Below are 23,830 nucleotides of genomic sequence, written 5' to 3' on the forward strand. Positions count from 1 at the left end.
GATTTAACAAAGACCAAGGCCAGGCCTCAGCGTTTGTGAAGTTTTAGAGTTTTTGGCATTTAGGTTTCACACAGTCAGCATCATGTATGACCATTTTTTGCACACAGCTCAACAATACAGATGGATAGGCACTGGCACACAGAGCAAAAATAGGCATATTGCCAAAGTTTCAGAGGTGCAAAGTACCCCTGCCCTCAGTAGCAATGATACATGAAGATTTCATTAATTTTAAGGTCAGAAGAAAGCAGAATGACAGTTCAGACTGACCTGTTGCCAGGACGAAAGAATCCTTCCCTTTACTTCTTCTGCTGGCTTAGTACATTCTAGCCCGCACGTTTTTCCAAAGTTACCTTCCCTTTTATAGACACCAGTTCATGAAGGATACGCAACACTTGATAATCCTCTCTAAATGCAGTGTTAAAATTTTGTTTAGACTTTGAAACATCAGCACATTTGGAAAATTCATGCTGTCCTATTCATACTTCAGTCTAGGTACATGTATTTGGCTATGTACGGTACTGGCTCTCATAGATCATATTGTGCAACACTACATCTATTTTTAGGAGTAACAGCCCAGCCATTCTACTGCAGAACTCAAGCCAGGATGGAAACTCTACCTAATCTGCTGATACTGTTCCCATTTTTTTTTTTTAATCTTAACACAAGAAGGAACTTGCCCTCATGCCACAATTATCTTCTGAAGTGAACATGAGATGTCTTCAATCTTCCTTGCAGGGAATCACACAAAGAGCTGGAAGATACGGAGCCAGTAGTTAACTAACAAGAAACTTACTGGGTAGACATAGTGGCATGTCGTGACTGCAGAACAATCTAGACTGACAGGATTTAGTCTTCTAGAAACACAGATGTGTTTAGATGTTAATGAAAAAGCAAAAAGCGAAGGCATTTCATTTACATAAAGTTTTATTATCCTTCAACCTCAGCTGGTACTTCACTACTCCAGCCTTAACAGAGTTTTGCTCCCCTAGGTAGACAGGTTTTCAACCGACTGTCTCTGACTGAAAACATCTAGGCTAGGTCAGATTTTAGACCCAGCCTTTCATTAATACAGTCAGACACAAAAGAGCAGTTGAAATCCTGACCACCTGAAAGGCTGCAAAGCAACAAAAAAAGATCCAGGAGGATTTTCATAATTTTGTATGTTTGAATAGAGAATCTTTCCTTTGCGTTGATCACTAAATAGTTAAGAAGCAATTAATCTGCGCGTTCAAGAAACGGATGCATTCTACATTTCAAGCTGTGATCAGAAACATGTGCAACTATTTTTCCGCTTATGAAGCTTGTGGTTTTATCTTCTCAGCAGCTTCAAGGACAGATGGAAGGCTGACTTTGTCTCCAAATTCTTTCTCACGATGCTCCAGTAAAACACCCTACTCAAAGACACAAGAGAGAAATTCATACATTAGTCTCCCCACAGGAGATCAACTGACCAGCAACTGAACAATTCCAGAAAAGAAACTTTTGGTCTCACAGGAGACATAAAAGCCTCCTAGATGGCCTGCAGTACCTGTCTTCCTGCCCCAATCACATATACTCCTCCCAGGGTGAATCCTTCTCCTTCCAGGTTACCACTATATCCGCTTTTCCAAGCACGGAAGAAATTTTGCCATACTCCAAAGCGGAAGAAGCCTGACATAATCATTTTTCGTCTGCGTGGACCATAGAAGCCCTTCTGCAGAGAAACAGAAAATATCTCAGCAAACAAAGTGAAAAGGACTTTTCCTCTGAAATGAAATGCAGGAAACCAGCCAACCCTATATCCAAGAAAGGTCGCAACACACAAAAGCTAACCAGGCAGAGCTAAAAAGAAATTGTACCTGAACTAACCTCTTTAACGCACTACCTGACCACTTACCTCCACACAGCCAGCTAGTGGTACTGCCACATTCATGGGGATTTTTAACCGATCCACACACACTGAAGCCCCATGTACATCTACATCCCTACTGCGGACAACAAGGGTGCTTTGTGATAAACGTCCTTTTTCTTATTTTTGAAGTATGGCAATAAAAATACTGGTAAAGAGATAACAGTGGTGCCAAGTCCTGAAACTTTATCAGCCATCTGTTTTTTGGTAGGGTTTTTTGGGGGTTTGTTTTTGGGTTTTTTGGGGGGTTTTGGGGGTGGGTTTTTTTGGGTTTTTCTGTGTGTTTTTTTTTTTTAAATCAGCCTGATTCTTTCACACAGGCAGAGTGGGGAGGGAAAAGAAAGGTATCTTCTAGTTGATTTTGAGTATTACGTATTCTTTTTCGTTCAGAAGCCAAATGATTTCTAAACGCATCTTCTGGATTAAGGAATAAGCAGGGCTGTGGTTTTGTAGGACATGAGACTGTCAATACAGCATGTGCCAGTGTACTGGGACAAGCCACGTCACTGCAATTTGGCCTGTACATCATGAATGAATTACGTCTGTCACCTTCAGACCTTGATTCACACATCATAAACATCAGCAAGTCACACGGCCAGTGGAAGAAAGGAATAAATATTAACAGGCCGTATTGTTTACTTGTTAAAGAGGAGAGGAAGAATAATCCTGCAACAACATGTTATCAGTGCATAGCTACAGAGCAGTTAGTAAGCTGAGCAGGATATATATATAGAAAAGCAAAGCTAATTAACTTCTTAAACTACAATGCTACTCAATCTTTTTCATTCAGACCGCATTCTAAATATATTATTTATACAAGCTCTTCAAAGAGGACATTCATAAGCTTGTTTTTAAACAAAAGGAGAACACCGACTTCACCATACCTTTTCATCCAGAAAGATTTCTCCTTTGAAATAATGCTGAAAATCCTCCACTTCAGTCCCTATCTTCTCTTTCACAACAGCATAGAGAGGGACACCCAGCTTGGACAGCTGAGGTTGCAGAGAGGAGAGCTCAGAAGCCTCCTAAGAAAGGAAAACCCAAACATTTCAGACAGTAGATGGAGGCTGGAAAGCTTCATCTTGAATTTCAAGAGCATCAGAAACACACATACATTCTAGCTTGAGGCGCAAAACAGAAACAGACTTGTAAATCAGACATTTAAGCTAGCTCTACTCCTAGGCAGGTCTTCATTAGATTTACTAAAATTTTCTTCATTAAGCACGGAGGAAGGAGATTTTTTGAGCATTTACTGTATAAAATATTAAAATCCTGGAAAAAACATATTTTTAACTCAAAGCTGTAGATATACCTTGCCTGTGGTAGGGCTTTTAAAGTGTTTACAGAACAGTAAAAAGAGAGTGTCTGCACATCACTTAACTTTCCCAGTGACAATAATCAGGGAATTTCTTCATACATCGTCAGTATCCCAGAAACAATACTGCTTTTTCTGGTGTAAGAGTGTAAGGTGTTGCCACTCATCTGCTGGGTTTTTTGTTCTGCTGAAGGAATCTCAGCTCCCACAGTTTGTACAAAGACCTTGGAGGTTTCGAACAGATCAGAGTGCACACTGCAAATATGTTTCTTCTCATCTCCAATGGACAAAGGCCATTTTTACTGGACAAAACTCCCACAAAAAACTCCACACTTTAAAAAATGGACAGTTTACGTGAACACCCTCAGCCACCTAACTGAAATGCCTTAACTCAAAGGCTTGCGGGGTATCTAAAATTTACTGAGTATCAAGTAGCAGACAGATAGGGGTGAACAGACGGGAGAAAAGACATTAGAGAAAGCCATCAGTAGCTGAAAGGTTCAGGGCAGCTTTCCAGTTCACTACTCTCTGTCTTCTTCAGAGGAAATGAAAAAGGATGAATCAGCATCACAAGCAAACATTGAGTAGTGACTGTGAGAGTTAAAGGGTCATAGCTTACGCTTGTTAGATCCTTCCCCACTTTTCTGTTCTTAAAGATCTGGTAATTATCTTCTGTTTTCCCTCAACAAAATGCCTTATGATCTTCCTAAAAGGGGGGTTAATAGCAATTTTACCTGGGATTAGTTCAAAACTCTCATAATCAACAAAACAAAATAAACAAAAAAAGTTGTACTGTGACCTAACACGTCCAAGAACTGATGTTCCAGGCTAGTGCAGTGGGGTCCCCTGTAAGACCAGAAATTGCTGTCTCTGGAGAGATAGTGATACCTTGATTAGCCTTTTGAAGAAAGGCACTTCAGCAGTTTGGTGGGGTTTATTTTGTGTCTCCTTACTTTTGGGAGGGGAAAGAGCAGGAATAATGTAAAAGCATAGTTAAGTTTTAAAATTCTCAAGAGATTAGCCTTCAAGCATCATCTTGGGACTAGACCTGACTTGTTTTTCTTTACTGCTATTTAAAAACGTTATAGTAAGAAAAAGCCAAGAAGTCTGTTTTTGTGGGCAAATTATAGCACATAACAGCTGTACAACCTTACCATGGGGCTGTGACCATTTCATTTAGTCTGTGAAACTGTTTTCTTGTTTTTATAAAAAGCAGACAAGCACACTCCAGCAGAATACTTCCTCTCTCCCCCAAGGCAGGGACAATCCAAAAGAACCATTCCCACTTCATTTTGTCCCTCTGATAGTTCAGCTATGGCTCTTCTGCTACTTTAGACCTGCTTGAGTTGATACCTACAATATTTAGCAAGCCCATGGCACTTTCACAATGACCGGAGCATTGGATCACTACATGGCCAGATCCAGACCATGAGATGTAGAAGTGTAGTCCTGTTAAACATAGTCTATCTCAAATAACAAAAAAAGGAATCTGATGATTTAGGATGAAGTTTTGAACCAAAAATGAGAATTAGAAAAGTAAATTTCTCTATCCTCATTTTTTTCCTGAAAGAAAAAAAACACAATTCTTTGAATTGGGCTCTTTATTTCTACTTAGGAAGTCAGCATTTAAAAAAAAAAAATCATTAATGAATTCCTGTCTGACTATGCAAAAGGCACAGAGTCAGGCACGTAGCGTGTTCTCCTCCTGCCTACGCTACACCTGTTCAGAGAGCAAAGTACTTTAATCTTTAACCTTCCATGAATTTTACACATACTTAAGCAGTTACTACTGATGGGAGCAGATCCCTTAATTAAGTGGTTGCAATATTAATTACTCCATGTTATAGAGTAGTGAGTAACAACATAATAGCTATTTTTCCCCATAGCTATGAGAAAAATAATGGCCAAGGTGCAAGTAATAGCTGTTCCCAGGCACACAGTACATTCAGAATCATATTTTAAGTATCTCCTCCTACGTCCACCCAAGGAACCCAATGCCAGCTTAAGGATCAAATTTTGTTTCCCAACCCACCTTGTTATAGAACAGTAACTCCTAGTCTTCAGACTCCTCGCCTTCCTGCCTGACATTCAGCACCCAGAAGAGCATGGGGCTTCCCTTTATGCACATCTCTTTTTTGCTGATGAGCTTTATCTGATGGCTTTCTGCCAGTCCAGTCTCGGGCTGCTTTTGACCAGAGACTACCTGGCTCAGAGAATTTTATTTTGCACATATGGAATACAACTCGCTCATAAGACTCATCACCAATTGGAATTTGTGTAATCTCCCTTTCTAATTACCAGGGGCTAGGTCCCTGGCGGATGTAAAAATCGCATATCCATCGCCTTCAGAAGGAAAATGCTCAGGACCTAGACTATACAAACCAGATGCAAAAAACCTAAGTATGCTGTTAGCTGGCAACCAGTCTGGGTTAGGAAACAAGACCTTTCAGATACTTCAGATGTATTTGATGACTGTCCTATTCACCACCTCCCTTTATTTAAAGGGAATCTACGCAAATAGAGCTCAACTCTTCCTAATTAATCCCCAAGCCCAGCAAGTACCTCTCTACACAAAAATCATCCAGGTCTTCGCACAGCCATGATCACTGCACCATTCTTCTTCCATAGTTCACCTGCTTTGAATGTTCTTTGTTCTGCTTACACAGGAGAAACAGCATCAACAATAATATCAGCCATTCTTATTTATAATGATTAATGCTTTAAGGACCAACACAAAGCACTGCAGAGAATTCCACGTTCAAATACAGTTCTATCGGGAAAAAAATTCTATATGCGTAACAGGGTATTATTGCTTTATTGATTTTTAGAAGTGTGTCATGTTTCATCCAGAAATATCAGTTTTAGTTGCTTCTCCTTCACCACAATTATCTGCTGTCAAGGACACCCAACTACGTGTTATAACTAGAAAAGACTAAGAAAAACTCTTCCAACCTGGCCTTACAAAGGTTCTTACAAAAGCCCAATTATTGAAGAATGTGGGTTGAAACATCCAGAATCTTACCTGATCCCAAAGTTTTTAGGTCTATCTCCTCTAAAAACTCCAACGTAGCCTTTTCTGGCTTGGACAAAAATAAGTCAGTGTTAGCAAGGACGATCCCTGTCACAGCTGCACCAATGGCTCCAAGACCAACAGACCACATGCCCATGGTGAAGATCCCAAAGTCGGGTAGGAAGGACATTTCTGGAAAGAGAAAGAAGAAAGCAGCTCTAACACTGGACATCTGTGATGCCAGACAAGGAGGAACGGAGTTAAAACAACAACTAAAAGCTCACACGGGTATTTTTGGTTTGACTGGAGATGATCTGTATATTTATTCATGTACTGAACTCTGTTTTAGAAGATCTAGATTACATCCCAGTTCTGCGCCTGACCCACATCAAAACTATTAACAAGATATTCTTACCTTTTCCTGCTACCGGACTGACAAGAACATTCATGATTAAAGTGCTCAGAGCAATAGGGAGAAAGACGATTGAAGTATATGTGTGTAATAAAAAGCCTCTAACAAGATGACCTCTATGTTAGCCAGTAACTTAAATTATTACAGTAAGACAGTGGTTTCTTTCAAAAGAAACATTTGTAGATTAAATGTTTTTTTTTTCCCTCCACTAATCTGTATTAAATAGTGAATTTTACAAATATACCACAGAAGACTTTAAAAAAAAAAAAAAAGAAAATCTATATCTGGTTGACCATAACTGGTAACCTTTCCTGTTCCTTACAGTTCCATGCTAGAACCAAAGCAGGCACCAAGCCAGAATTAGAGCTTCTCAGCCATGCCTGCAGACAGAAATATGTAGACTTGCAACCATTTTATTAGACACGGTGAGCCAACATTACAAACATGCCTTGGACAGCACCTTCTATATGCTAACCAATTTCCACTCTTGCTAAAGCAGAAATGACATCAGGAACAAACAACTTAAACTCACACCCATCAGTTAGAACTGATAACATTGCAATGGAAGCCATTATATATGCTTGCTTCAGTCTTGAAGTACAAACACAGCTTGTTGTTACCGGCGACTCTAGTTCGGTAGCAATTTTATTTAACCACCATCCATCCACAAATCCCCCCACAGCCCAATCCTGACCCTTGCACATGTTTCATAAGCCTGGAAAGGGCTAACAGCCACCTTCCAGTGAGGCAGTATCAGTTCCAAGGATGCAGGAAAACACGCTTAGCTCTGCCTCATGGACAAAAATCAAGACCCAGCTCTGAGCAATAACTGGTACAAGAGTCATTGGAGTTTTGGCAGTATAAGAAGTCCTGTACACTTACATCACAACAGTTATGTGTTACAAAGGGCTGTAGATTTGCAGTCACCCAACTTTAGCATTACACAATACGGAGAATCAAATTTTTCCACAGCCATCTGCAAAACCCTATTCCCTGATAGACTGTTTTGGTAAATACTGCTGTCTGTATATACTTTTGTATGGGAGAGGGTTTTTTCTCTCATAAATATAGGAAAATATTACTGTTTTGAACTGTGACTGGCAATAAACCAGAGACACACATAATCTTTATCCCCACAGCTAGCTGTTGCCAGCATTCATAAAGTAAGAACAAGGAGGAGCTCCTTGCTTTTGTGTCAGAGCCACGGTGCCCAGAATTTTCTGGGCGCAGATCTCTTTCCATCCTTAAAACTAGCTCCAGAATAATACTGACAAACAAATACAACCAACTGCCTACCTGCAGAAATAGCTAGAAAACATTTTGAAAAAAAGATCGCTTTGTTCTTTTCACAGCATACGTGGTTCCAAGGAAGACAGTATCGCAGTATTTAGAAACGTAATCCATGATCCCCAGCAGGAACAAGGCCAGTTTACACAAACATAACGCAGACAAGAGAACAGATACTACCCTGTTTCACCACTTATTTCTAACCAAGGGAAACCCTCCTTGACCATTATCTACATAGTTTTTTCAAACATAAAGTCATACTGTAATGACAATTTTTTGCTATGTGCCTCTGACTCTGATCAGAGACCATCCTGACCCCAGCCTTTGGAATGACCAAAACGTAACTCAAAATGTATTGCTATAATGCAGCAGTATGCTTGTGTTAAGACTTAAAATCTCTGTGGCGTACCCAAAAGGCTACAGCCCTGCTCCCTCCTAGCGTTTGATTATGCAACTATTCTTTGGACTTGAATCTTGTCTGGTCAAGAACTGTTTTCCTCTTAATTCTTAGTTACAAGAGGAGAGGGGGGGTAAAAACCAAGTGTTTATCCCTTGTGTATGTCATTTGTGTACAAAAATGTTGCCAAATTTGTGGCAACTGATTAATGAGTAGTTCTCACATAGCTTTTTATTTTTATTAGCATTATTATTATCGTTAGCATTATTAGCTAAAAGCCAGCTTCCACTCAGTTGTAGTTGATAGAGAGGAAATCATTAAGCTTAGTCAACACACCTCTTTAGTTTAATTGGACTCTTTGGTCTCCACTCAGTGACAAAAACCCCAAAAAACCCTATGCAAATATGCAAATCTTTGGCGATTTAAATAAATAGGGGGATGGAAGAAGCAGCTCTACACAGTGATACTGAAATTCCTCCCCTGATAAGCAAACACCATAGTGAGCCACTTTGAAAATTACATATGGGAAACAGCAGCCGGGATTATGAAAACATCTGCTAAGAAGACAGGCTGAGCCCTGACACATCCATGTCACTGAACCCCAAATGAAGAGACCAAATGCAAAACAGCTGAGCATTTGCAACTAGCAGCTTCATTTCTGTTTAGCTGCTGTTTGTTAAGGAAATCTGAAGCTCAAAATAACTTCACACCCTACCTTAAAATACAAACGCTACTGCCTTGTGATCAAACTCTATGAGTTTTTAAACATCAAACGACAATCCACAATAAGAAGATACAACAAAGCATCCCATAAACCATAATCCACAGAGCACCCCGTAAGCCTTCGCCGTTCAGGTGCACGCACTCACCAGAACCCACGCAGCCTGCACGAGCATCAGCCACCACCAGCTCCCCCTGAACGCCAGCGCGGGCAGGAGAGAGGACAAAGCGCGCTGCCACGGGTGGCGAGTGGGCAGGACGAGGCAGGAGTCCAGCTCTGGAGCCTTTGCCTGGCGGCCAGGACCTGGCTCTCAGCGTCTTTGAGCAATCCGTGCCACAGTCCCCCCGCGGCGGTTACGAAAGAACAGCTGTCCAATCCACGGCAAGATTGTTTTAAAGGTATCTTAACCATTCAACCTTCTTTTTTTTTTAAACTGAACACATGGTTACCCTCTTTATGGGGTGGGTGGGTACAGGGAACAGGAATTACAGAAAGGTTTTCGGAAGCTGGGAACACAGCACTAAACTTTAAGATCTGCATGCTAAAGTCTGCTTTTCTGTAGAACTGTGCATTTTTACAAGTAATATTTTCCCGATGTTCCAGCTTATTCTACTTCTAACCCCCTGTTCGCCAAAACAATACAAACAACCTTGGAAACAATTAAAAATCCATCGCAATGCACAATGTTAGAAAAAAGCGTCAATATAGAGGCTGTACTGGTGAATTAACCCAGCACTTCTATGCTAAGTTACCTGCTTTAGTGGCAACATCCCTTCGCTAAAGAGCATCATTTTCTCTGGAACTATCCGATCTGCAAGCTCTCAACTCTGCTAAAACCTCCAGAAGGGAACGAGCACTTCTCTTTATGGAGAGCAGAGGCCAAAAAAAAAAGGAAAAACATCTTTTTTGTGTGTTTTTCTGGTGACCACAAGAGATCTCCAAGATAACAGTCAGTTATTTTATGGTCTGTCAGTACTCAGCTAACCAGAATTTAAACAAGCGGTCTTAATGCTGTTGTAAGTGCCAGCTGATGGTCTTCATTTTGTTTCAAGACGACCAGTTAAAACATGGTTTTCTAGATGTCTCATTTCCCTCCCACCCACACTGGAGAAAAAATTGTCATTAAGAGGACAGCTATCCTTAAACATTTATTTTAGCAGTGTAAACAGGACCCATTGCAGCTGTGTCAAAAAAACCTGGAAAATCTGTGTTTTCGAGTTGTCAGTAAAACTCAGGGTAGCACACAGATTTACGTACATACTTTTCCTAAGAAGACAGCTGAGCAAAAGTGGAAACACTCAGTAGGCACTCTCACAAGCTGGACTGCACTAGCACATATACCCTACTCTAAAATGGCGTTGACCATTCCTCATTCTTCCTTTCTCTCCCACTCCCAACTTCCCCAAGACATTCCATATTGAGCCTAAAAATCTTTCGGAGCTTTGTCACAACTTGCGTATCCCAAACAAAAGTTGAGCTGATTATTTTTTATGAGACATTCCCCCCAGAAATGAGTCATATGACTACAAATACCTTTGTAATCCAACTCCTATAAAGAAAATTTACAATTCACAATAACCTGGTAAGATGCTCATCAAGATTTCATGAGCTTTTAAATACCATTAAGGATTACAAACTACAGCATCCTGACTGATCTTCAAAATTAGCCCTGCTTTAAGTGGGGATTTGACTGGAGAAACTTCAGAGGTCCCTTCCAACCTAAACTGTACTTTGAGTGCCAAAATCAAGCACAAAGAAGCCTCGTAACATTTCTGATGGCATGAAGGTACGTAATTTTCACAACATGAGGGATTTTTTCATTTCTTTTTGCTATTGTCAAGACCCTTGTGTCGAGAATAACAGTCATCTTCTTAGGTTTCTTCCCAGTCTGTTCCATTACTGAATTCAGTACCACACTGCGCTTGGCTCTAGCTGAAGAGAAAGTTGCTGTGTCAAGCAAGCAAACCATACTCCTTCCTTTGAAAGGAAGTTAGTTGTTAGACCAAATAATCTCTGTGAATGTTTTAAGGAAATCCAGATCTCAACAACCCTTTTCTTTTGAGCAAGGGAGAGCAAAGAGTTCTGGCACAACACTTTGGAAATCTTCCAACTCGCCAGGTGTATGCAGAGGGAACAGGCAGCTAGATACCATGTATGGGAAAATTCAAATCTCTGCTCAAGCAGCAAAATGGAGATACCACAGAGATGGGAGGAAGTACTGGAACACAGAACTGCAAAAAGTACTTATGTGAAGGTACTACAGGCTAAACTCTCTGCTGGGGATGCAGAGCAGGAAAGCTGCACACTGTGGCAGTCTGCACAGGTGGGGGAAGAAGGGGAATACCAACAGACCCACTAATAATGCAAATCAGTGTTCATCAAAAACACAGCGACCCGCTAGGCAGCATGTGGTCTCTTCTGTTCCAACCCAGCCATAACTCCTGCAGATTCAAGCTTAAACGAAGAATTATTTTTCCACGTTTTTGGATTCTTAGGCTTTGCTTGTATTTTAACTTTCACATTCCTCACATTACACAATTCCTAAGAACAAAATTATTTGTTACTAAGAGCAAAAATACAAGATAATCAATATACCTTTCAACTCCAACCCATAGGGCAGGGCGGCTCTATGCATAAATTGGGCTATAACACATCAGTCTCAGTAGATACGCCCAGATGAGAGCAATTTCCCCACAACCCAGTTTACCCTTTCTATTGCCTGCTATGAGCCAGGTCTGATGGGGAAACTGTCCCTGTGGTTCTCGAAGAGAAAGCCGGGAGGGCCCTGCACTGGTACTTCAAGCAGCCTGAGGTGCATCAGTGCCCTCCTTAGGTCCGAGTGGAGTGATCGCACCTGCGACCGAACCAACGCATCAGGAACGGCACGAGAAACGAAAACGAAGCGCGGTGCCTCTTTGTCTTTCACTGGTCTGGCTGTGCCTACTTAACCCAGGTTAAGTCACGTAAGAAAGCAGGGATCAATCGAAATAATACACCACAGGGACAGGCATAAGCAGAATTTCCGAGCCCAGAAGGTCTGGGGACGCAGCAGAGCACTGCTGGCAAGAGCAGCAGGTCAGAAGTCCATCACGGCCCTTCAGCGGGGGGCGGGACGGGACCCCGAAGCGCCTCTCACACCCGTCCTGCGCTGCCCGCAGAGACACCCCGGCCCCTCGCTTCTCGGGAGTCGGGCACCGCTGCGCGCCCCCTCCCCGCTGCATTAGCGGGGCCAGCCCCGCCGGCACGCACTGCGGCGCAGTGGACGGGCGGGGATGGGGGGGAAGAGCCAGCCGCCGGGCAGGCCGGGCCGGGGCTGCAGGCCGGCGGGGGGCGGCGCAGGGCCGGCGGCGCTGCGGGGACAGCCCGACCCCCACGGCCGGTGCAGCGGCGGTGCCCGCGCCCCTCCCCGCCGGGCGCCCCCCGCCGCCCCGCGCCCCGCGCCCGCACTCACACTGCCGCGCCGCACCGCGCCGCCGCTCCCGGCCCCGCGGCCGCCGCAAGGCACGTGCGTGAGGGCGGGGCGCCGGCACCGCCCCCGGTGCCCTCCGCGCAGGCACCGCGCCCCGCCCCGCCGCGCCCGGCCCGGCAGCGCTGGGTGCCCCCCGGCCCGGCGTCTGCGAGGCTCAACAGCGCCGGTGCGCCGATGGGATTATCCCCGCCGTTAGGGACTGGAATGAATAAAAACCTTCTGTTCCCTGCCAGGAGCCATTTTCTCCTCACTAGGATTTTTTTTAGCTTCTGGCTGAGCAAAGAAAGAAACTAAATCTATTATAAGATACTGTGCTTACATATACTTAAGGCTGAAAAAACATAATGACTAAAGTCCGAGAAGGTAGTGAGCTTATCATTCAAGTAGTCTCATTAACGGGGCACTTAAAATGCTTACATATAACCTTCAAGAATATACTTGCTCAGATAAGCCAGCCAATAACATGTCACAACATCATTTAACGAACGCGCTCTTGAGTTGCTTGTGGTCATTAGGCACTGCTCCAGCCAGAAACTGAGAGGACTCGTCTTTACTACCTTGGGACTATTTCCTGAGGTCTCCTGTTAACGTGGCACTTAAAATTCCAAAAACCAAACAAAAAAAGGTAGTGGCAATGACAGCACAGTCTGGCTGGTGACACAATAAGCAGCTCAGGAGAATGAACATAACCTCTTTGATGGAGACTCCACATTCCAAACGACCGAGAGCCACTGGTTTTCAGCATGTCCCAAACTTAACTAGACCAAATGGCCTTTTCTTATCTCTCTCTTAACTGGGAGTCACGAGTCACTCTGGTTAGACCTGCTCAGCTTACCCCTCATTTGCAGTTTCTCTTTATCTTTAGTGCAGAGCTTGTTTTTGTGAGGAATCTCACCACAAACAAGGTCTCTGCTAATTGGAAGCAACAACAGCGTCATGGTTCTGACCTAGCACAGATCAAACCAGAGGCAACACGCCCCGTGTGCTGGGATGCACCAGAAATATCACCTGGAAGCCTGCCTGAGCACCCCGGCAGACCCCCTTGAGCACAAGCCCACACCGCTTCCCAGAGGCTGGCTGCTCCCCGGTCACGCTGCGCTGCTCCAGCGGGAGAGCACAGCGGCCCTGCACAGCTGGGCAGCAACACGAACAGTGGTTTTGCGAGACAGAGCCCCATTGCATCCCGTTGCTTAGTACATGTCAGAACGGCACGGTCTCAGGCAGTTGCAGGAAAAAGATTTTGGATCTTTTGCCCGAAATTGTGGTAGCTATGCTTTTATCTATACACATGCTTTTAGAAATCAAATAGACTATAAAAAGTCACTCAGACTTACCAGCAATTAAAAAATAACCTAAGGAAACTTCATGGCAGGAACAGCATTACCGGACTACCTGAAAGAGCTGGGGAATCTGGGAGGACTGTAGGGTTTGGAGCTGCTTTTTTTCTTGGAAATAGATGAATAGAGAAATCACATCTTTACTTTTTCTCTTTAACCTGTGTTGGAAGGTTCTCTGTCAACACCAAACATAATTCGATGAAGTGGCTTTCTCACTGTTTCTGAAATACAATCATCTTTAGAATATATGTACCTTTGCCACTGTGCCACAGCAATCTTTGGAAAAACTTTATGACAAAAAAATGATTGACAAATTCGGCCAGCCATCATCATATAATTAAAACCCTAATTTCTGCAGGCTGTCAACATTCCTTTCTTCTGAATTTTGTAATGGTTGTGGCTCCAGCTGTCAACATGTGGCAACAGTAGAATTGTAGCTCCATTATTTTTGTTGCCATGGTAAGCACCCAAAACAAAAAACCGAATTTCTTCTTAATGATACTTCTGCACATTACACCTCTAACAATCTGGCAGCTGGCCTTCACAATTCAAAGGTAGCTAGTATTCCTGAGGTGGAAAAAAACCCCACCTATCACAAGATGAAAACATCTTTTTGTTCTTTGCTTTCAGTAGGAGTCTATGACAAGGCATCAGGCAAGAACAATAAGCAGTTAATCACAGAAGTGACACTGACTTCATTTGTCCCTATTGTAGAAAGGAAAAATGCAGAAAAATCTGAGCCCGCACATCTGGATTCCATCCAAGAATATCCTCCTACTTTACAAAGCAGTGAAATCCCTTGAACGCATGCACACTTCTAGTAGACACAGAACTCAAAGAAAAATAGTGTCATGAAAATACCGGAATCTAACCTTCTCTGCCCACGTCTCCAGAAAGGCTTGCTTTCCATGAAAACCTACTGTGTTGCGTAAGGGGAGTTGCAGCAACAACTACTTTGTCCTTATCAGACTTCCTTATTAGACTACCTTTGCCTTCATTGCTTTAGAAAGGTAGTGAGATTTTGGCAGGAAAGCTGAATGGGAATTTGACTTCTTTAGTTTTCTGTTTCTCCCTCTCGATGAAATCATATTATGATTGATCTATAATAGTTTAGCTTTTCCATACACCTATTCAGATGTTATTCACGCATGTTTCCTGTTAAAGAAAAGAGAGTAATAAAGTCCCTAACACAGAGGAAAAGAACATTTCACAGAGCCACAAGCACCAACATTTAATCTTCTAGTTCTCAGGTTTTGAATAGTGCTTGTAAAAAGCACATTGAGCCCTTCTCTTCCTGGTTTCATAATTCAGTTTTATAGAAGTCAAACAGAATGAAGAGTATTAGTCTGCAAACTGCTTATGTATCAGTTAATTAAATTTCCCTAGCATGCCTGTGCATAAGTCACCCAGCATGCACTGTATCAGTATCTATGCTAAAACATGATCTAGCATTACGAAACTTTCAATTCATGTACAGAATGACAAAGCTGTGTGTTATTTCAGAAGTTAATTATTTCTATTTCTTGTTGGATCATGCTTTTATAGATCAGCTTTAGACCAAGGGCGTTGTTAGACAAATGGCTTATATTAAACAAACTGTCTTTTCTATCGGGAAATAGGAGATCTCAAAAGCAACGAGGAAACAGACAGTGGTGGGCTAAGGCTGGATCTAGGCCCTATGTCTGTAGACGGATTTCCAGACTAATCAAGATTTTCAATATTGAGCTAATAAGATTGGATGCAGATATACAAAAATACAGCTTGAACTTTTCACCCATGTGCTTCTAAAGGCATATCCACACAGATGCAAACTGACATAGGTTTTAGCTAAACCAGGCAAAAGTCATCTCTTGTTTGGAGGCTGTACAGTGGTACGTACTCACGTAGTGGTGTTTTCAACCTCATCCTGATTCCCAGGAAATAAATGCACCAGTCTGTCCAGAGACAGCTTGGACACAGGATCTTAGATTTATCTTAAGTAAGATCAGGGTGCAGTAGTCACTGAAGGTCTTTTGAAATCAGTTTCACCCGCATGAGCAGTTCACAGTGGAACACCAAGAAGAGATTGGTGCAACACCCTCCATCTGGACAAGCACAGGAAGAAAGAATTAGTAAGTCTTTTTAATGGGTATACAGATGCTTATACAAATCTCTTTTGGCAATGGCCTAATAAACACTGAATCACAGAAAAACCTACCATTTACAACAATGCAACTTTTGGAAAGAGCAGATGAGGTCATTAGTCCTCTTGTCTGTCCTTCAGTTTTTAATATTTTTACATCAGGTAATTAAAGCAAAATTGAATCTCTATATGGCCTATAGTTTTTCTTTGACCCGTTCACTGCAGTGCTACCTATACTGTTATTCTACTCCAATTTTTTAGTTTTTCTCATACTAGGTAGGACACTGAAGCCTAATAAAGAGTTACTTTTAATGACTATTCAAGCCACTAGAATAGTGATCAAGCTTCAGGCTCTATAAGCAAAAACAGGCTCTTGAACATCCCAAAGTACCCATATTAATAGCACCGAAAATGCAGTAACTGCACTTCTGCGAGATCAGGACATCAGAGGAAAACAGTCATTCTGCAGCGGTCCTGGTTAACCACCCACAACAACTACTAATAGTTTCTATTAAAATCCAGGCACCCAACATGTTTCTAGACTATTTCTCTTTCAAGTTGTTGGGGCAAAACTGACCTGTTTAATTCCTTACAGTAGACTTCAATAGTAGTTATGCATCTTGCAATCTCTACACTTCGTTAGTAAGGACAAGGCTGCTTGTGCTACCCACAGAACTAAACACTGTCCTACTTAAGACAGCTAGTTTCTATACTCAGTCAAACAATGTATCTCACCAAGTTGGTTGTATGTAGCTAGAAAAACTGGTGTAAATTTTTTTTTTATGTAAGTAAAGCTTGGAGGTGACCAGTTTGTAATGTTTAAAATAACTTGTTGATTTACTGGTTGATTTAGCTGTTACTCAGAATTATTTGTTCAAGCACTAAGGAAAAGAACTGTATTTTCTCTAACAAATTTATGCTTCTCCAGTAGTAGATGAGCTCCTTTTAGTATTTAACACGTGAGAGAAAAATTCCATGACCTCTTCTGCTAAAAGAACATCTGGGTTAGAAAAACAAAGTAACCCTGCTATTAAAAGAGTTGATGCCAATCTGGGCCATTTTGACAGAACTTGGCTGGGAATCAAACACACATGCCAGCAAACCTCAGCTGCAACTTGTGGTGGTAAGGTGGTAATGAGTACTTGGGCACAGTAAACTTCTAATGTAGCAGAGCTACAGCCACACTCTAACCATAGCCTTAGAGTTAGGCTCTTAATCCTCTTATTACACTGAACTATTTGTCTGTGCAACTTTTTTCTGCTAGAGCAAAATACCAATGTTCTACTACCACACTTAGTTTCAACACTGCGTATCTGTACTTTAAGCATTATTCTTGGTCTTTACACAACACATCAATCTAGGAAACATCGCAAACTACATATTTCACATTTTCAATGTATGGTTTCCATTTAATTCTTTGTGAACTTTCTTTTTAAGGGATTGTGCTAATCTCTGGGGATAAGGCCTGTGCCCATGTTGACACCTACAATCTTTACTTCTTAACTTTCATCACAACAACTTGAAAGAAAAGCAATATAACAAAGCACCCAAGGCACCCTGTATTTGAAATGACTGACTCTAAATAATGACTTAAATTATCATGCATATAAACACAACAGAAAGACATTCTACTAAGCAAGGTATATTTCAAGTCCACGGCATCACTTCCGCAAATTCCATTTCCTGAAACATATGTGTTTATGTGCCTTTACTAGGAATGTAAAGGACTGTGTGTATTTCCAGCAGAAAACATAATTAACTCATGATCAGTCTTTCTTCCTAGAAACAAGTTATATTCTATGTCACTCTCTCTGGTGATACTGGTTTAGTCACCAAGCCGAACTGAAAGTTCACAAAGATATCATATAGATTTTGCCTGAATATTTTGTTCATTACATAGATTGTCAAAGCTACTAATCGGTTTAAGGAATGTAGTTTTCTTTTCTCCAAGTAAAAAAAAAAACCACACACCAATATTGCCTTCTTTTAGTAATGTGTTTAAATGTATTTGCTTTCAAGCATTTTTTCCCCACACCCATTTTGCTCACATCCACTGTCATTTTTGCCACTGCATAAATTGTCAAACAAACTTAAGTGTAGCACATACTTAAAATGATTGTGTAGGGGGTAAAACTCAAGAATGTTGTGGATATACCATTTTGTTAAACTAAAACCAAGCATAATTTTAATGCATTTTGTTTCCTGCTCTTGATTCAGCTAAGGTTATATGTGGGTGATAAGCAGGCACTGATGATACTGAAAACTTTCAAGGTCACCATTTGCTATGCTGCACCACCAAAACAGTGTTTTTAAATCAGGGATTGTTCATGTATCTTGCAGGTAAGGCTTAAAACTCAGCCTTTTGGGAGGGAAGGGAGGTTGCTTAGACAGGTAAAAGGGGGAGTGGTAAGGCTAATTGCATTTCAAGCCACAACTCTTCAGGAAATGATCCATGTCATTCCCCATTCCTGTGGTTTTACTATTACGATCCAAGAACATTCACAGAAAACAAAGTTAGCACCCTGAGATGATTTGGCAAGTGCTTTTCTGCTTATGCCAGCTATTATAATAAAAGACAACCTGCAGGGGCTCTAGTTAGCTAAAGTTGAAAAACACTGGAGAAGAGCAGAGTTAGTGAAATCCTTATTAAATTACAGCCTTTCACATGCAGTAAGAGATAGATTATAGGCCTGAAGGATTTATGGGATGTGAATGAAAGTCACTTCAGCTGGGAGAAGACAGGTGAAAAAAGATGACTCAAGATGTACCAAGCCAGATAAGCAATACCCTAAATGTTAAATAGGGAGGCCAGTGAAACCCAGAAAGAATTCTGAATTGTAGCCATTAGACCCATATGGAAACCATTAGAGTTGTGTTTTTATTGAATCAGGGGAAGCCCTAGGTAAGCATATTAAAGATGAGTCAGAGGAGTGGCTCTGAACTGAAGCAATTTCTAAATGAGAGAGATGCCAAAGAAAACCATATCAAATACCACAGGCTGAACTTTGGATGAAATACAGGATAAATAGGAAGAATTTTGTTTCCACTTGGAATTAAGATGGTATTCAGGCATACTCCAATTATTCCATTTTTTCTAATTTAACTATTGCTATCAAGCTTATTAAGAACCACAAAACATCATAGATCTAAGTAACTGCTTAAACAGCTCCAGTGCAGTTCATTGGGTACATACAGTCAAACTTTCCTCCCACAGGAAGCAGGCGTCAGTAATTCCCCTTCCATTACTCCAGGGTTCTCTTTCTCTCTCAAAGGAACAGTAGCAAACTATTTACATACTAAAATAGACTGACAGCTTATCCTTTCTAGGATAGCATTTTCTCTATATGCATGTGAGGAACTACTACACAATGAAGCCTAATATAGCTTTTTTCAGAAATGCTGACTTCGTTAAACGTGAAGCAAAGCCATACAGAATCTTCATGCTGTAACTAAACAAATCTAAAATGTCTAGAATTGAGAAATATGTGGCTATTGCTGCTTTACCTAATCTCTAGTTAAAAAGCACTTATGATAAAGTTGCAAGTGACTTTAAATAGCATTGCTGTTAAGTATATTTTTTACCTCCAGTGAGCCATCAAGCCTCCTAAATGATCATACTGAAGTTATATCCTAATCACCACTTAAGACTACTAGCCAGGTTATCTTTTAGGCAAAAGAGGTAAGGTCACTGTGACCATTACGTTGGGTCTTATCTATCATTGGCCTTAACCACCTTATGACTATTTTATGCTGCACCTTGTAATTTTTTTCTGGTATTCTCCACCTGCATTTCTATCCGCATATTTTGTAAAATATTAAATAATCACTTCTTGTTACTGTGTAAATAGAGCACCTGACCAGAATGAATGACCTTAGGATGCTTTCTGCTACCCCAAGTAAAAATGTATTGTTTGAAGTTTTAATATTGACTAAAATAGCAAATATATGCAGTTTACAAATTGACCAGTTTTCTTACAGAAGACTTAGTTAGATCTCAAAACTCAGAGCTAATGGAAGCTTTTAAAGACTGTCTCCACATCAGAAAATTCATAAATATAAACAGGGTTTCATAATCACAAAAGTGAGTAAAAACAAAGTTCCTAAATAAGACAAAACAAGCCGAGTGGATAAAGAAGGGAACTGAAGAAGGACAACAAAAGGCTAGTACTTCATTTAAAAAATGGCTTTTAATATAAATCTGAATACAAAAATAATGAAAACACCCTATAGTCATCTCGAACAAGTCCTCAAGGTTTTCTCTTATCAATTCCCTGACAATTTGGCAAGCGCTTGTTTTCTCTGTTCTGCAGTCATATACTCACAGGCTTCCAAAATATTTACTATAATTAAAGTCTGTTGAACTGTTTTGGCTTTTACCCATATTCTTCCATTCATTCCCAGCACCAGCTCAAATGGGTACAATTGTGACAACTCCTGAATTATTTCACATTTGGGAGCCAAGAGTCTGCAAACAAGATTAAAAAAAGTCAGAGGAAGAAGTGCTCACATTTGACAGACACCGCACTATTATCAATCAATAACTAAACTGCAGTACTGTGTTATGGGAGCTATCAAAGCAACACCAAAAGGTAAGAGGATCAAGCTGCATGTGCATCCAAAATAGCAATACAGTATTACCTTTTTAATTCTCCTCTCATATAAAATACATGCACCTAAAAAAATATAGTCCTTGTGAATTTAGTTGTTTTTTCTAATTAGATTCAGAATACCTGACAAATTTAAAATGAATTTATATTTTTATAACAATACTATGATTTAATAAATTCGAAAACGACAGTGTTTGACACGGTAATATTTTTGAAGTGCTGCTATTTATATATTTGACACCAGAGTTAAAGATGTGTCTTTCAAAACACGACTTCCCTTCTCCTTCAGGAGACAATATTAACAGCAATAAACATAGAATATTTTGTTTTTATTAGGTGACAGCATACTGAAAAATAAAAGTATCAAGAATATTGTAATACATCTAGGATTAAATCAAGCTTCAACAGGCTCTCTCAAAGATGAAACAAACATATCAGGATTTAGCAGTTTACTTGTAATACACTGTTATTTCTTTATTTGCATACAGACAAAATTTGGAAAAGAAGCAGAATGGCTGCAAAAATATTTTGTATCAGTTCACACCGACTCCTGATGGGACACGTAAGCCAGACCAATCATTACTTAAAAAACGCAGGTATGAAACAGCTGCTCTGCATCTCCAGATTGCTTTTCCAAAGAACAACAAACACAAACAAAAAATCCCCAGCCAAAAGCAACAAAACTTGACTTTAATCCATATAAGCTGGTATTCTTTGATAGACACAAAAAATCTTGTATTTACATCAGCATAAGGAACTCCAAAGTTCACAATACATTTAAAAGCTTATGAAACAGTTCCTGGATTAACATGTCAGTTTTAAATGAAATCACACAATTTTTTTATCTGTATCCTTATTTCAATGGAAGTCAGATGTGGAAAGACCCCTTTAATCAGCTGTCAGCCAAATTTACATCCCCCACTACCTCACAAAAAGGACAGTAAGCATGTCCAATTTTTAAACTCCAAGGTAGCAGGTACATACCTGAAACCCTAGCTTGAATGTTTGATTTCCCCAGGTCAATGGTTTAATTTTCCATACTGCCTTGGCAACCACATCACACATAGAAGAACATCTAAATCTCTTAAGGGGGAAAATACATGCTACTTCTAGGTCAATGTCCATACTCTATTCAGTAAAACCAGTATAAATGCACTAAAACAATTACACACTGATTACCAAATTGTCCACACTGCTCAGAGGAAATAGTGTGAATCCTACCCGCCATATTACTTGTTAGAGTGACTACTTACTTTAATTAGTACTTACTTTCTTATTAGACCTAAAGAAACTTTAAAGAGGAAGCCATCTTGTCCAATTAGTCCCATTCCACTTGATCTTCCACTGCTGTCTATACAGACCATCTCTGGTTCCATGTCTTTATTTGCTACAAGGAACTGACCATAAATGATATCTCCCACCTAAACAAAGCAGCGTCAAAAAGAAAAGGTATTAGAGAAGATCATACTGCACATTTGTAGGAAATACTCAGTTGATAAAGATCCTCCCATAAAGCCACAATGTTGGTGATAGAAAAATAAACTGGTATAACAGGAATTTTCATTTACACTTCTTCTACTAAAGGAAACATCCTCTAAGAACAATTATCTTGTAGCACTACTAGAATTTGAAAGATACAAAAAAGTACAGAATTTTATTTCATGGAGTATTCCTGTTTTCTTTTTTAAATACCAAACATGAATTCCTCTTTCTTTAAACTTTAAAGGTATTAGAAGTCTAAGTAACCTGCTCTTGGAATCATTTAGCAGGACAACAACAACAACAAAATTACACTAACCTATTTTGTTTTTCTTTACAGTCCATTTTTACATTCTGGTGATGGTATTTCAGTTCAGTGCAGAAGCTGTGGCATGCGTGTGCCTCACAACTGTTTATAACAGTGTTATTAAAAAACCAACTGTTTTCTACCAGTATCAGATGGTGTAAAAGTTTGTTTTAAAACCTTAACTTCAGAGTGCCCCCTTGGATGCACGTTACTCACGAACTGCACCTACTGCTGGCAGAATTATGGGAAAGGTGCAGTGTAAGCAGTGAAAAAGCCTGCCACCGGACAGATACCAAACCGCACTAGGTACATGTCCTCTCAAGAAACCTCAGAAAGCCCACAGCCTAATCGTGCAAAAACCTCCAAGGAAGGCCACAGTAAAACACTGCAAATAACCCTGCGCTCCTGCTCTTACGTGCGACTTATAAAAATACCTTTTACTAAGAAAAACTACTAAAACGTAACAGAAGCACCACCAAACGACATCGCTAAAGCGTTACCTCCAAGAAACACAAGTACCACCTGCACATTTGGCCTGTTCCTCTTCGTGGCACCTTCAAAGGCCAAGTAGGACAGAGATGCCTGCTCGCTCCCACCGACGTCCAGCTTAAACACGTCTCCCGCTTTGGCCGTCACTATTCCTATGACGTGGTCGCCCTTGACCGGAACATACTGCAAACGGGGTTCGTGGACAAACGGGTCGGTTAAGAGCGGACGCGACGGGGGCTGCCCCTGCCCCCGCCCCCCCGTCCCTCCGCGCCCCTACCCGCTTCTGCTGCGAGTCCACCCAGTAGGCGCCTCCCGCCGCCGCGCCGCCGCCCGCCTGCCGGTGCCGCAGCAGGCCGCACTTGGTCACCAGCAGCCCGGCCGCGCACCGCCGCAGGCCCGGTCCGCAGAGCAGCCGGCCCCGCGGAGCCGCGCTGGCGCCCAGCCGCAGCCGCTCCCCGTCCTCGTCGGGCTGGGCGGGGAGGAGCAGCACGTCCCCAGGCAGCACCACCTGCCCCACACAGGCCTCGGCCGCCACCCCGCGCCCCGCCGCCATCGCCGCGCAGGCGCCCAACTGCCGCTGGGCGCCGCGCATGCGCGGGGGCGCCGGGGCGGCCGGGCTGAGGGAGCCGCGCTCCTGGGGAGGCGGCGGCTCTCCTGCGGCGGCGGTGCACCTCCACCGGCCACAGCTCGAACGGCGGCCGCGGCCCGGGGGTGGGCCTCCCCTCAGCCCCGCGGGTCACGGCAGCCGCGGCCCGGGGGTGGGCCTCCCCTCAGCCCCGCGGGTCACGGCGGCCGCGGCCCGGGGGTGGGCCTCCCCTCAGCCCCGCGGGTCACGGCGGCCGCGGCCCGGGGGTGGACCTCCCCTCAGCCCCGCGGGTCACGGCGGCTGCGCCTTTGCCGCCCCGCGAAGCGTTCGCAGAGCGCCAGCGACATCCGCTGGCCAGAAGAGTAATACCGGCTGCCGGCCGGCGTGTCCTGCACGCTGCGTGT

The 23,830-nt window shown here is 42.0% G+C and overlaps 2 protein-coding genes across 6 annotated transcripts; both read right to left on the reverse strand.

The window, feature by feature from the left end:
• Positions 1-906: 906 nt before the first annotated feature.
• PRXL2A (peroxiredoxin like 2A) lies at positions 907-6,403 on the reverse strand. The gene is made up of 5 exons (XM_075154347.1): positions 6,226-6,403; positions 5,766-5,857; positions 2,773-2,913; positions 1,529-1,693; positions 907-1,391 (listed from the first exon to the last, which is right to left on the reverse strand). Exons 1-5 carry the CDS (start codon positions 6,401-6,403, stop codon positions 1,293-1,295), a joined length of 675 nt encoding a protein of 224 aa, XP_075010448.1. The 3' UTR covers positions 907-1,292.
• Positions 6,226-23,408, reverse strand: EXOSC3 (exosome component 3). 5 transcript variants are annotated; one of them, XR_012674265.1, is made up of 7 exons: positions 23,118-23,408; positions 22,874-23,023; positions 21,835-21,986; positions 20,281-20,423; positions 15,720-15,920; positions 13,834-14,991; positions 6,226-6,405 (listed from the first exon to the last, which is right to left on the reverse strand). XR_012674265.1 is itself a non-coding variant. In XM_075154346.1 (5 exons), coding segments are annotated over exons 1-5 (723 nt in total). In that variant the 5' UTR covers positions 23,394-23,408; the 3' UTR covers positions 6,226-6,403. The 5 variants fall into 5 exon arrangements, 3 of the variants coding, with proteins under 3 accessions (XP_075010447.1, XP_075010445.1, XP_075010446.1); XR_012674264.1 differs by having other exon boundaries at positions 15,716-15,920; XM_075154346.1 differs by lacking the exons at positions 13,834-14,991; positions 15,720-15,920.
• Positions 23,409-23,830: the final 422 nt, after the last annotated feature.

This window comes from Calonectris borealis, chromosome 7 (assembly GCF_964195595.1).
Source record: "Calonectris borealis chromosome 7, bCalBor7.hap1.2, whole genome shotgun sequence".
Lineage (NCBI taxonomy): Eukaryota > Metazoa > Chordata > Aves > Procellariiformes > Procellariidae > Calonectris > Calonectris borealis.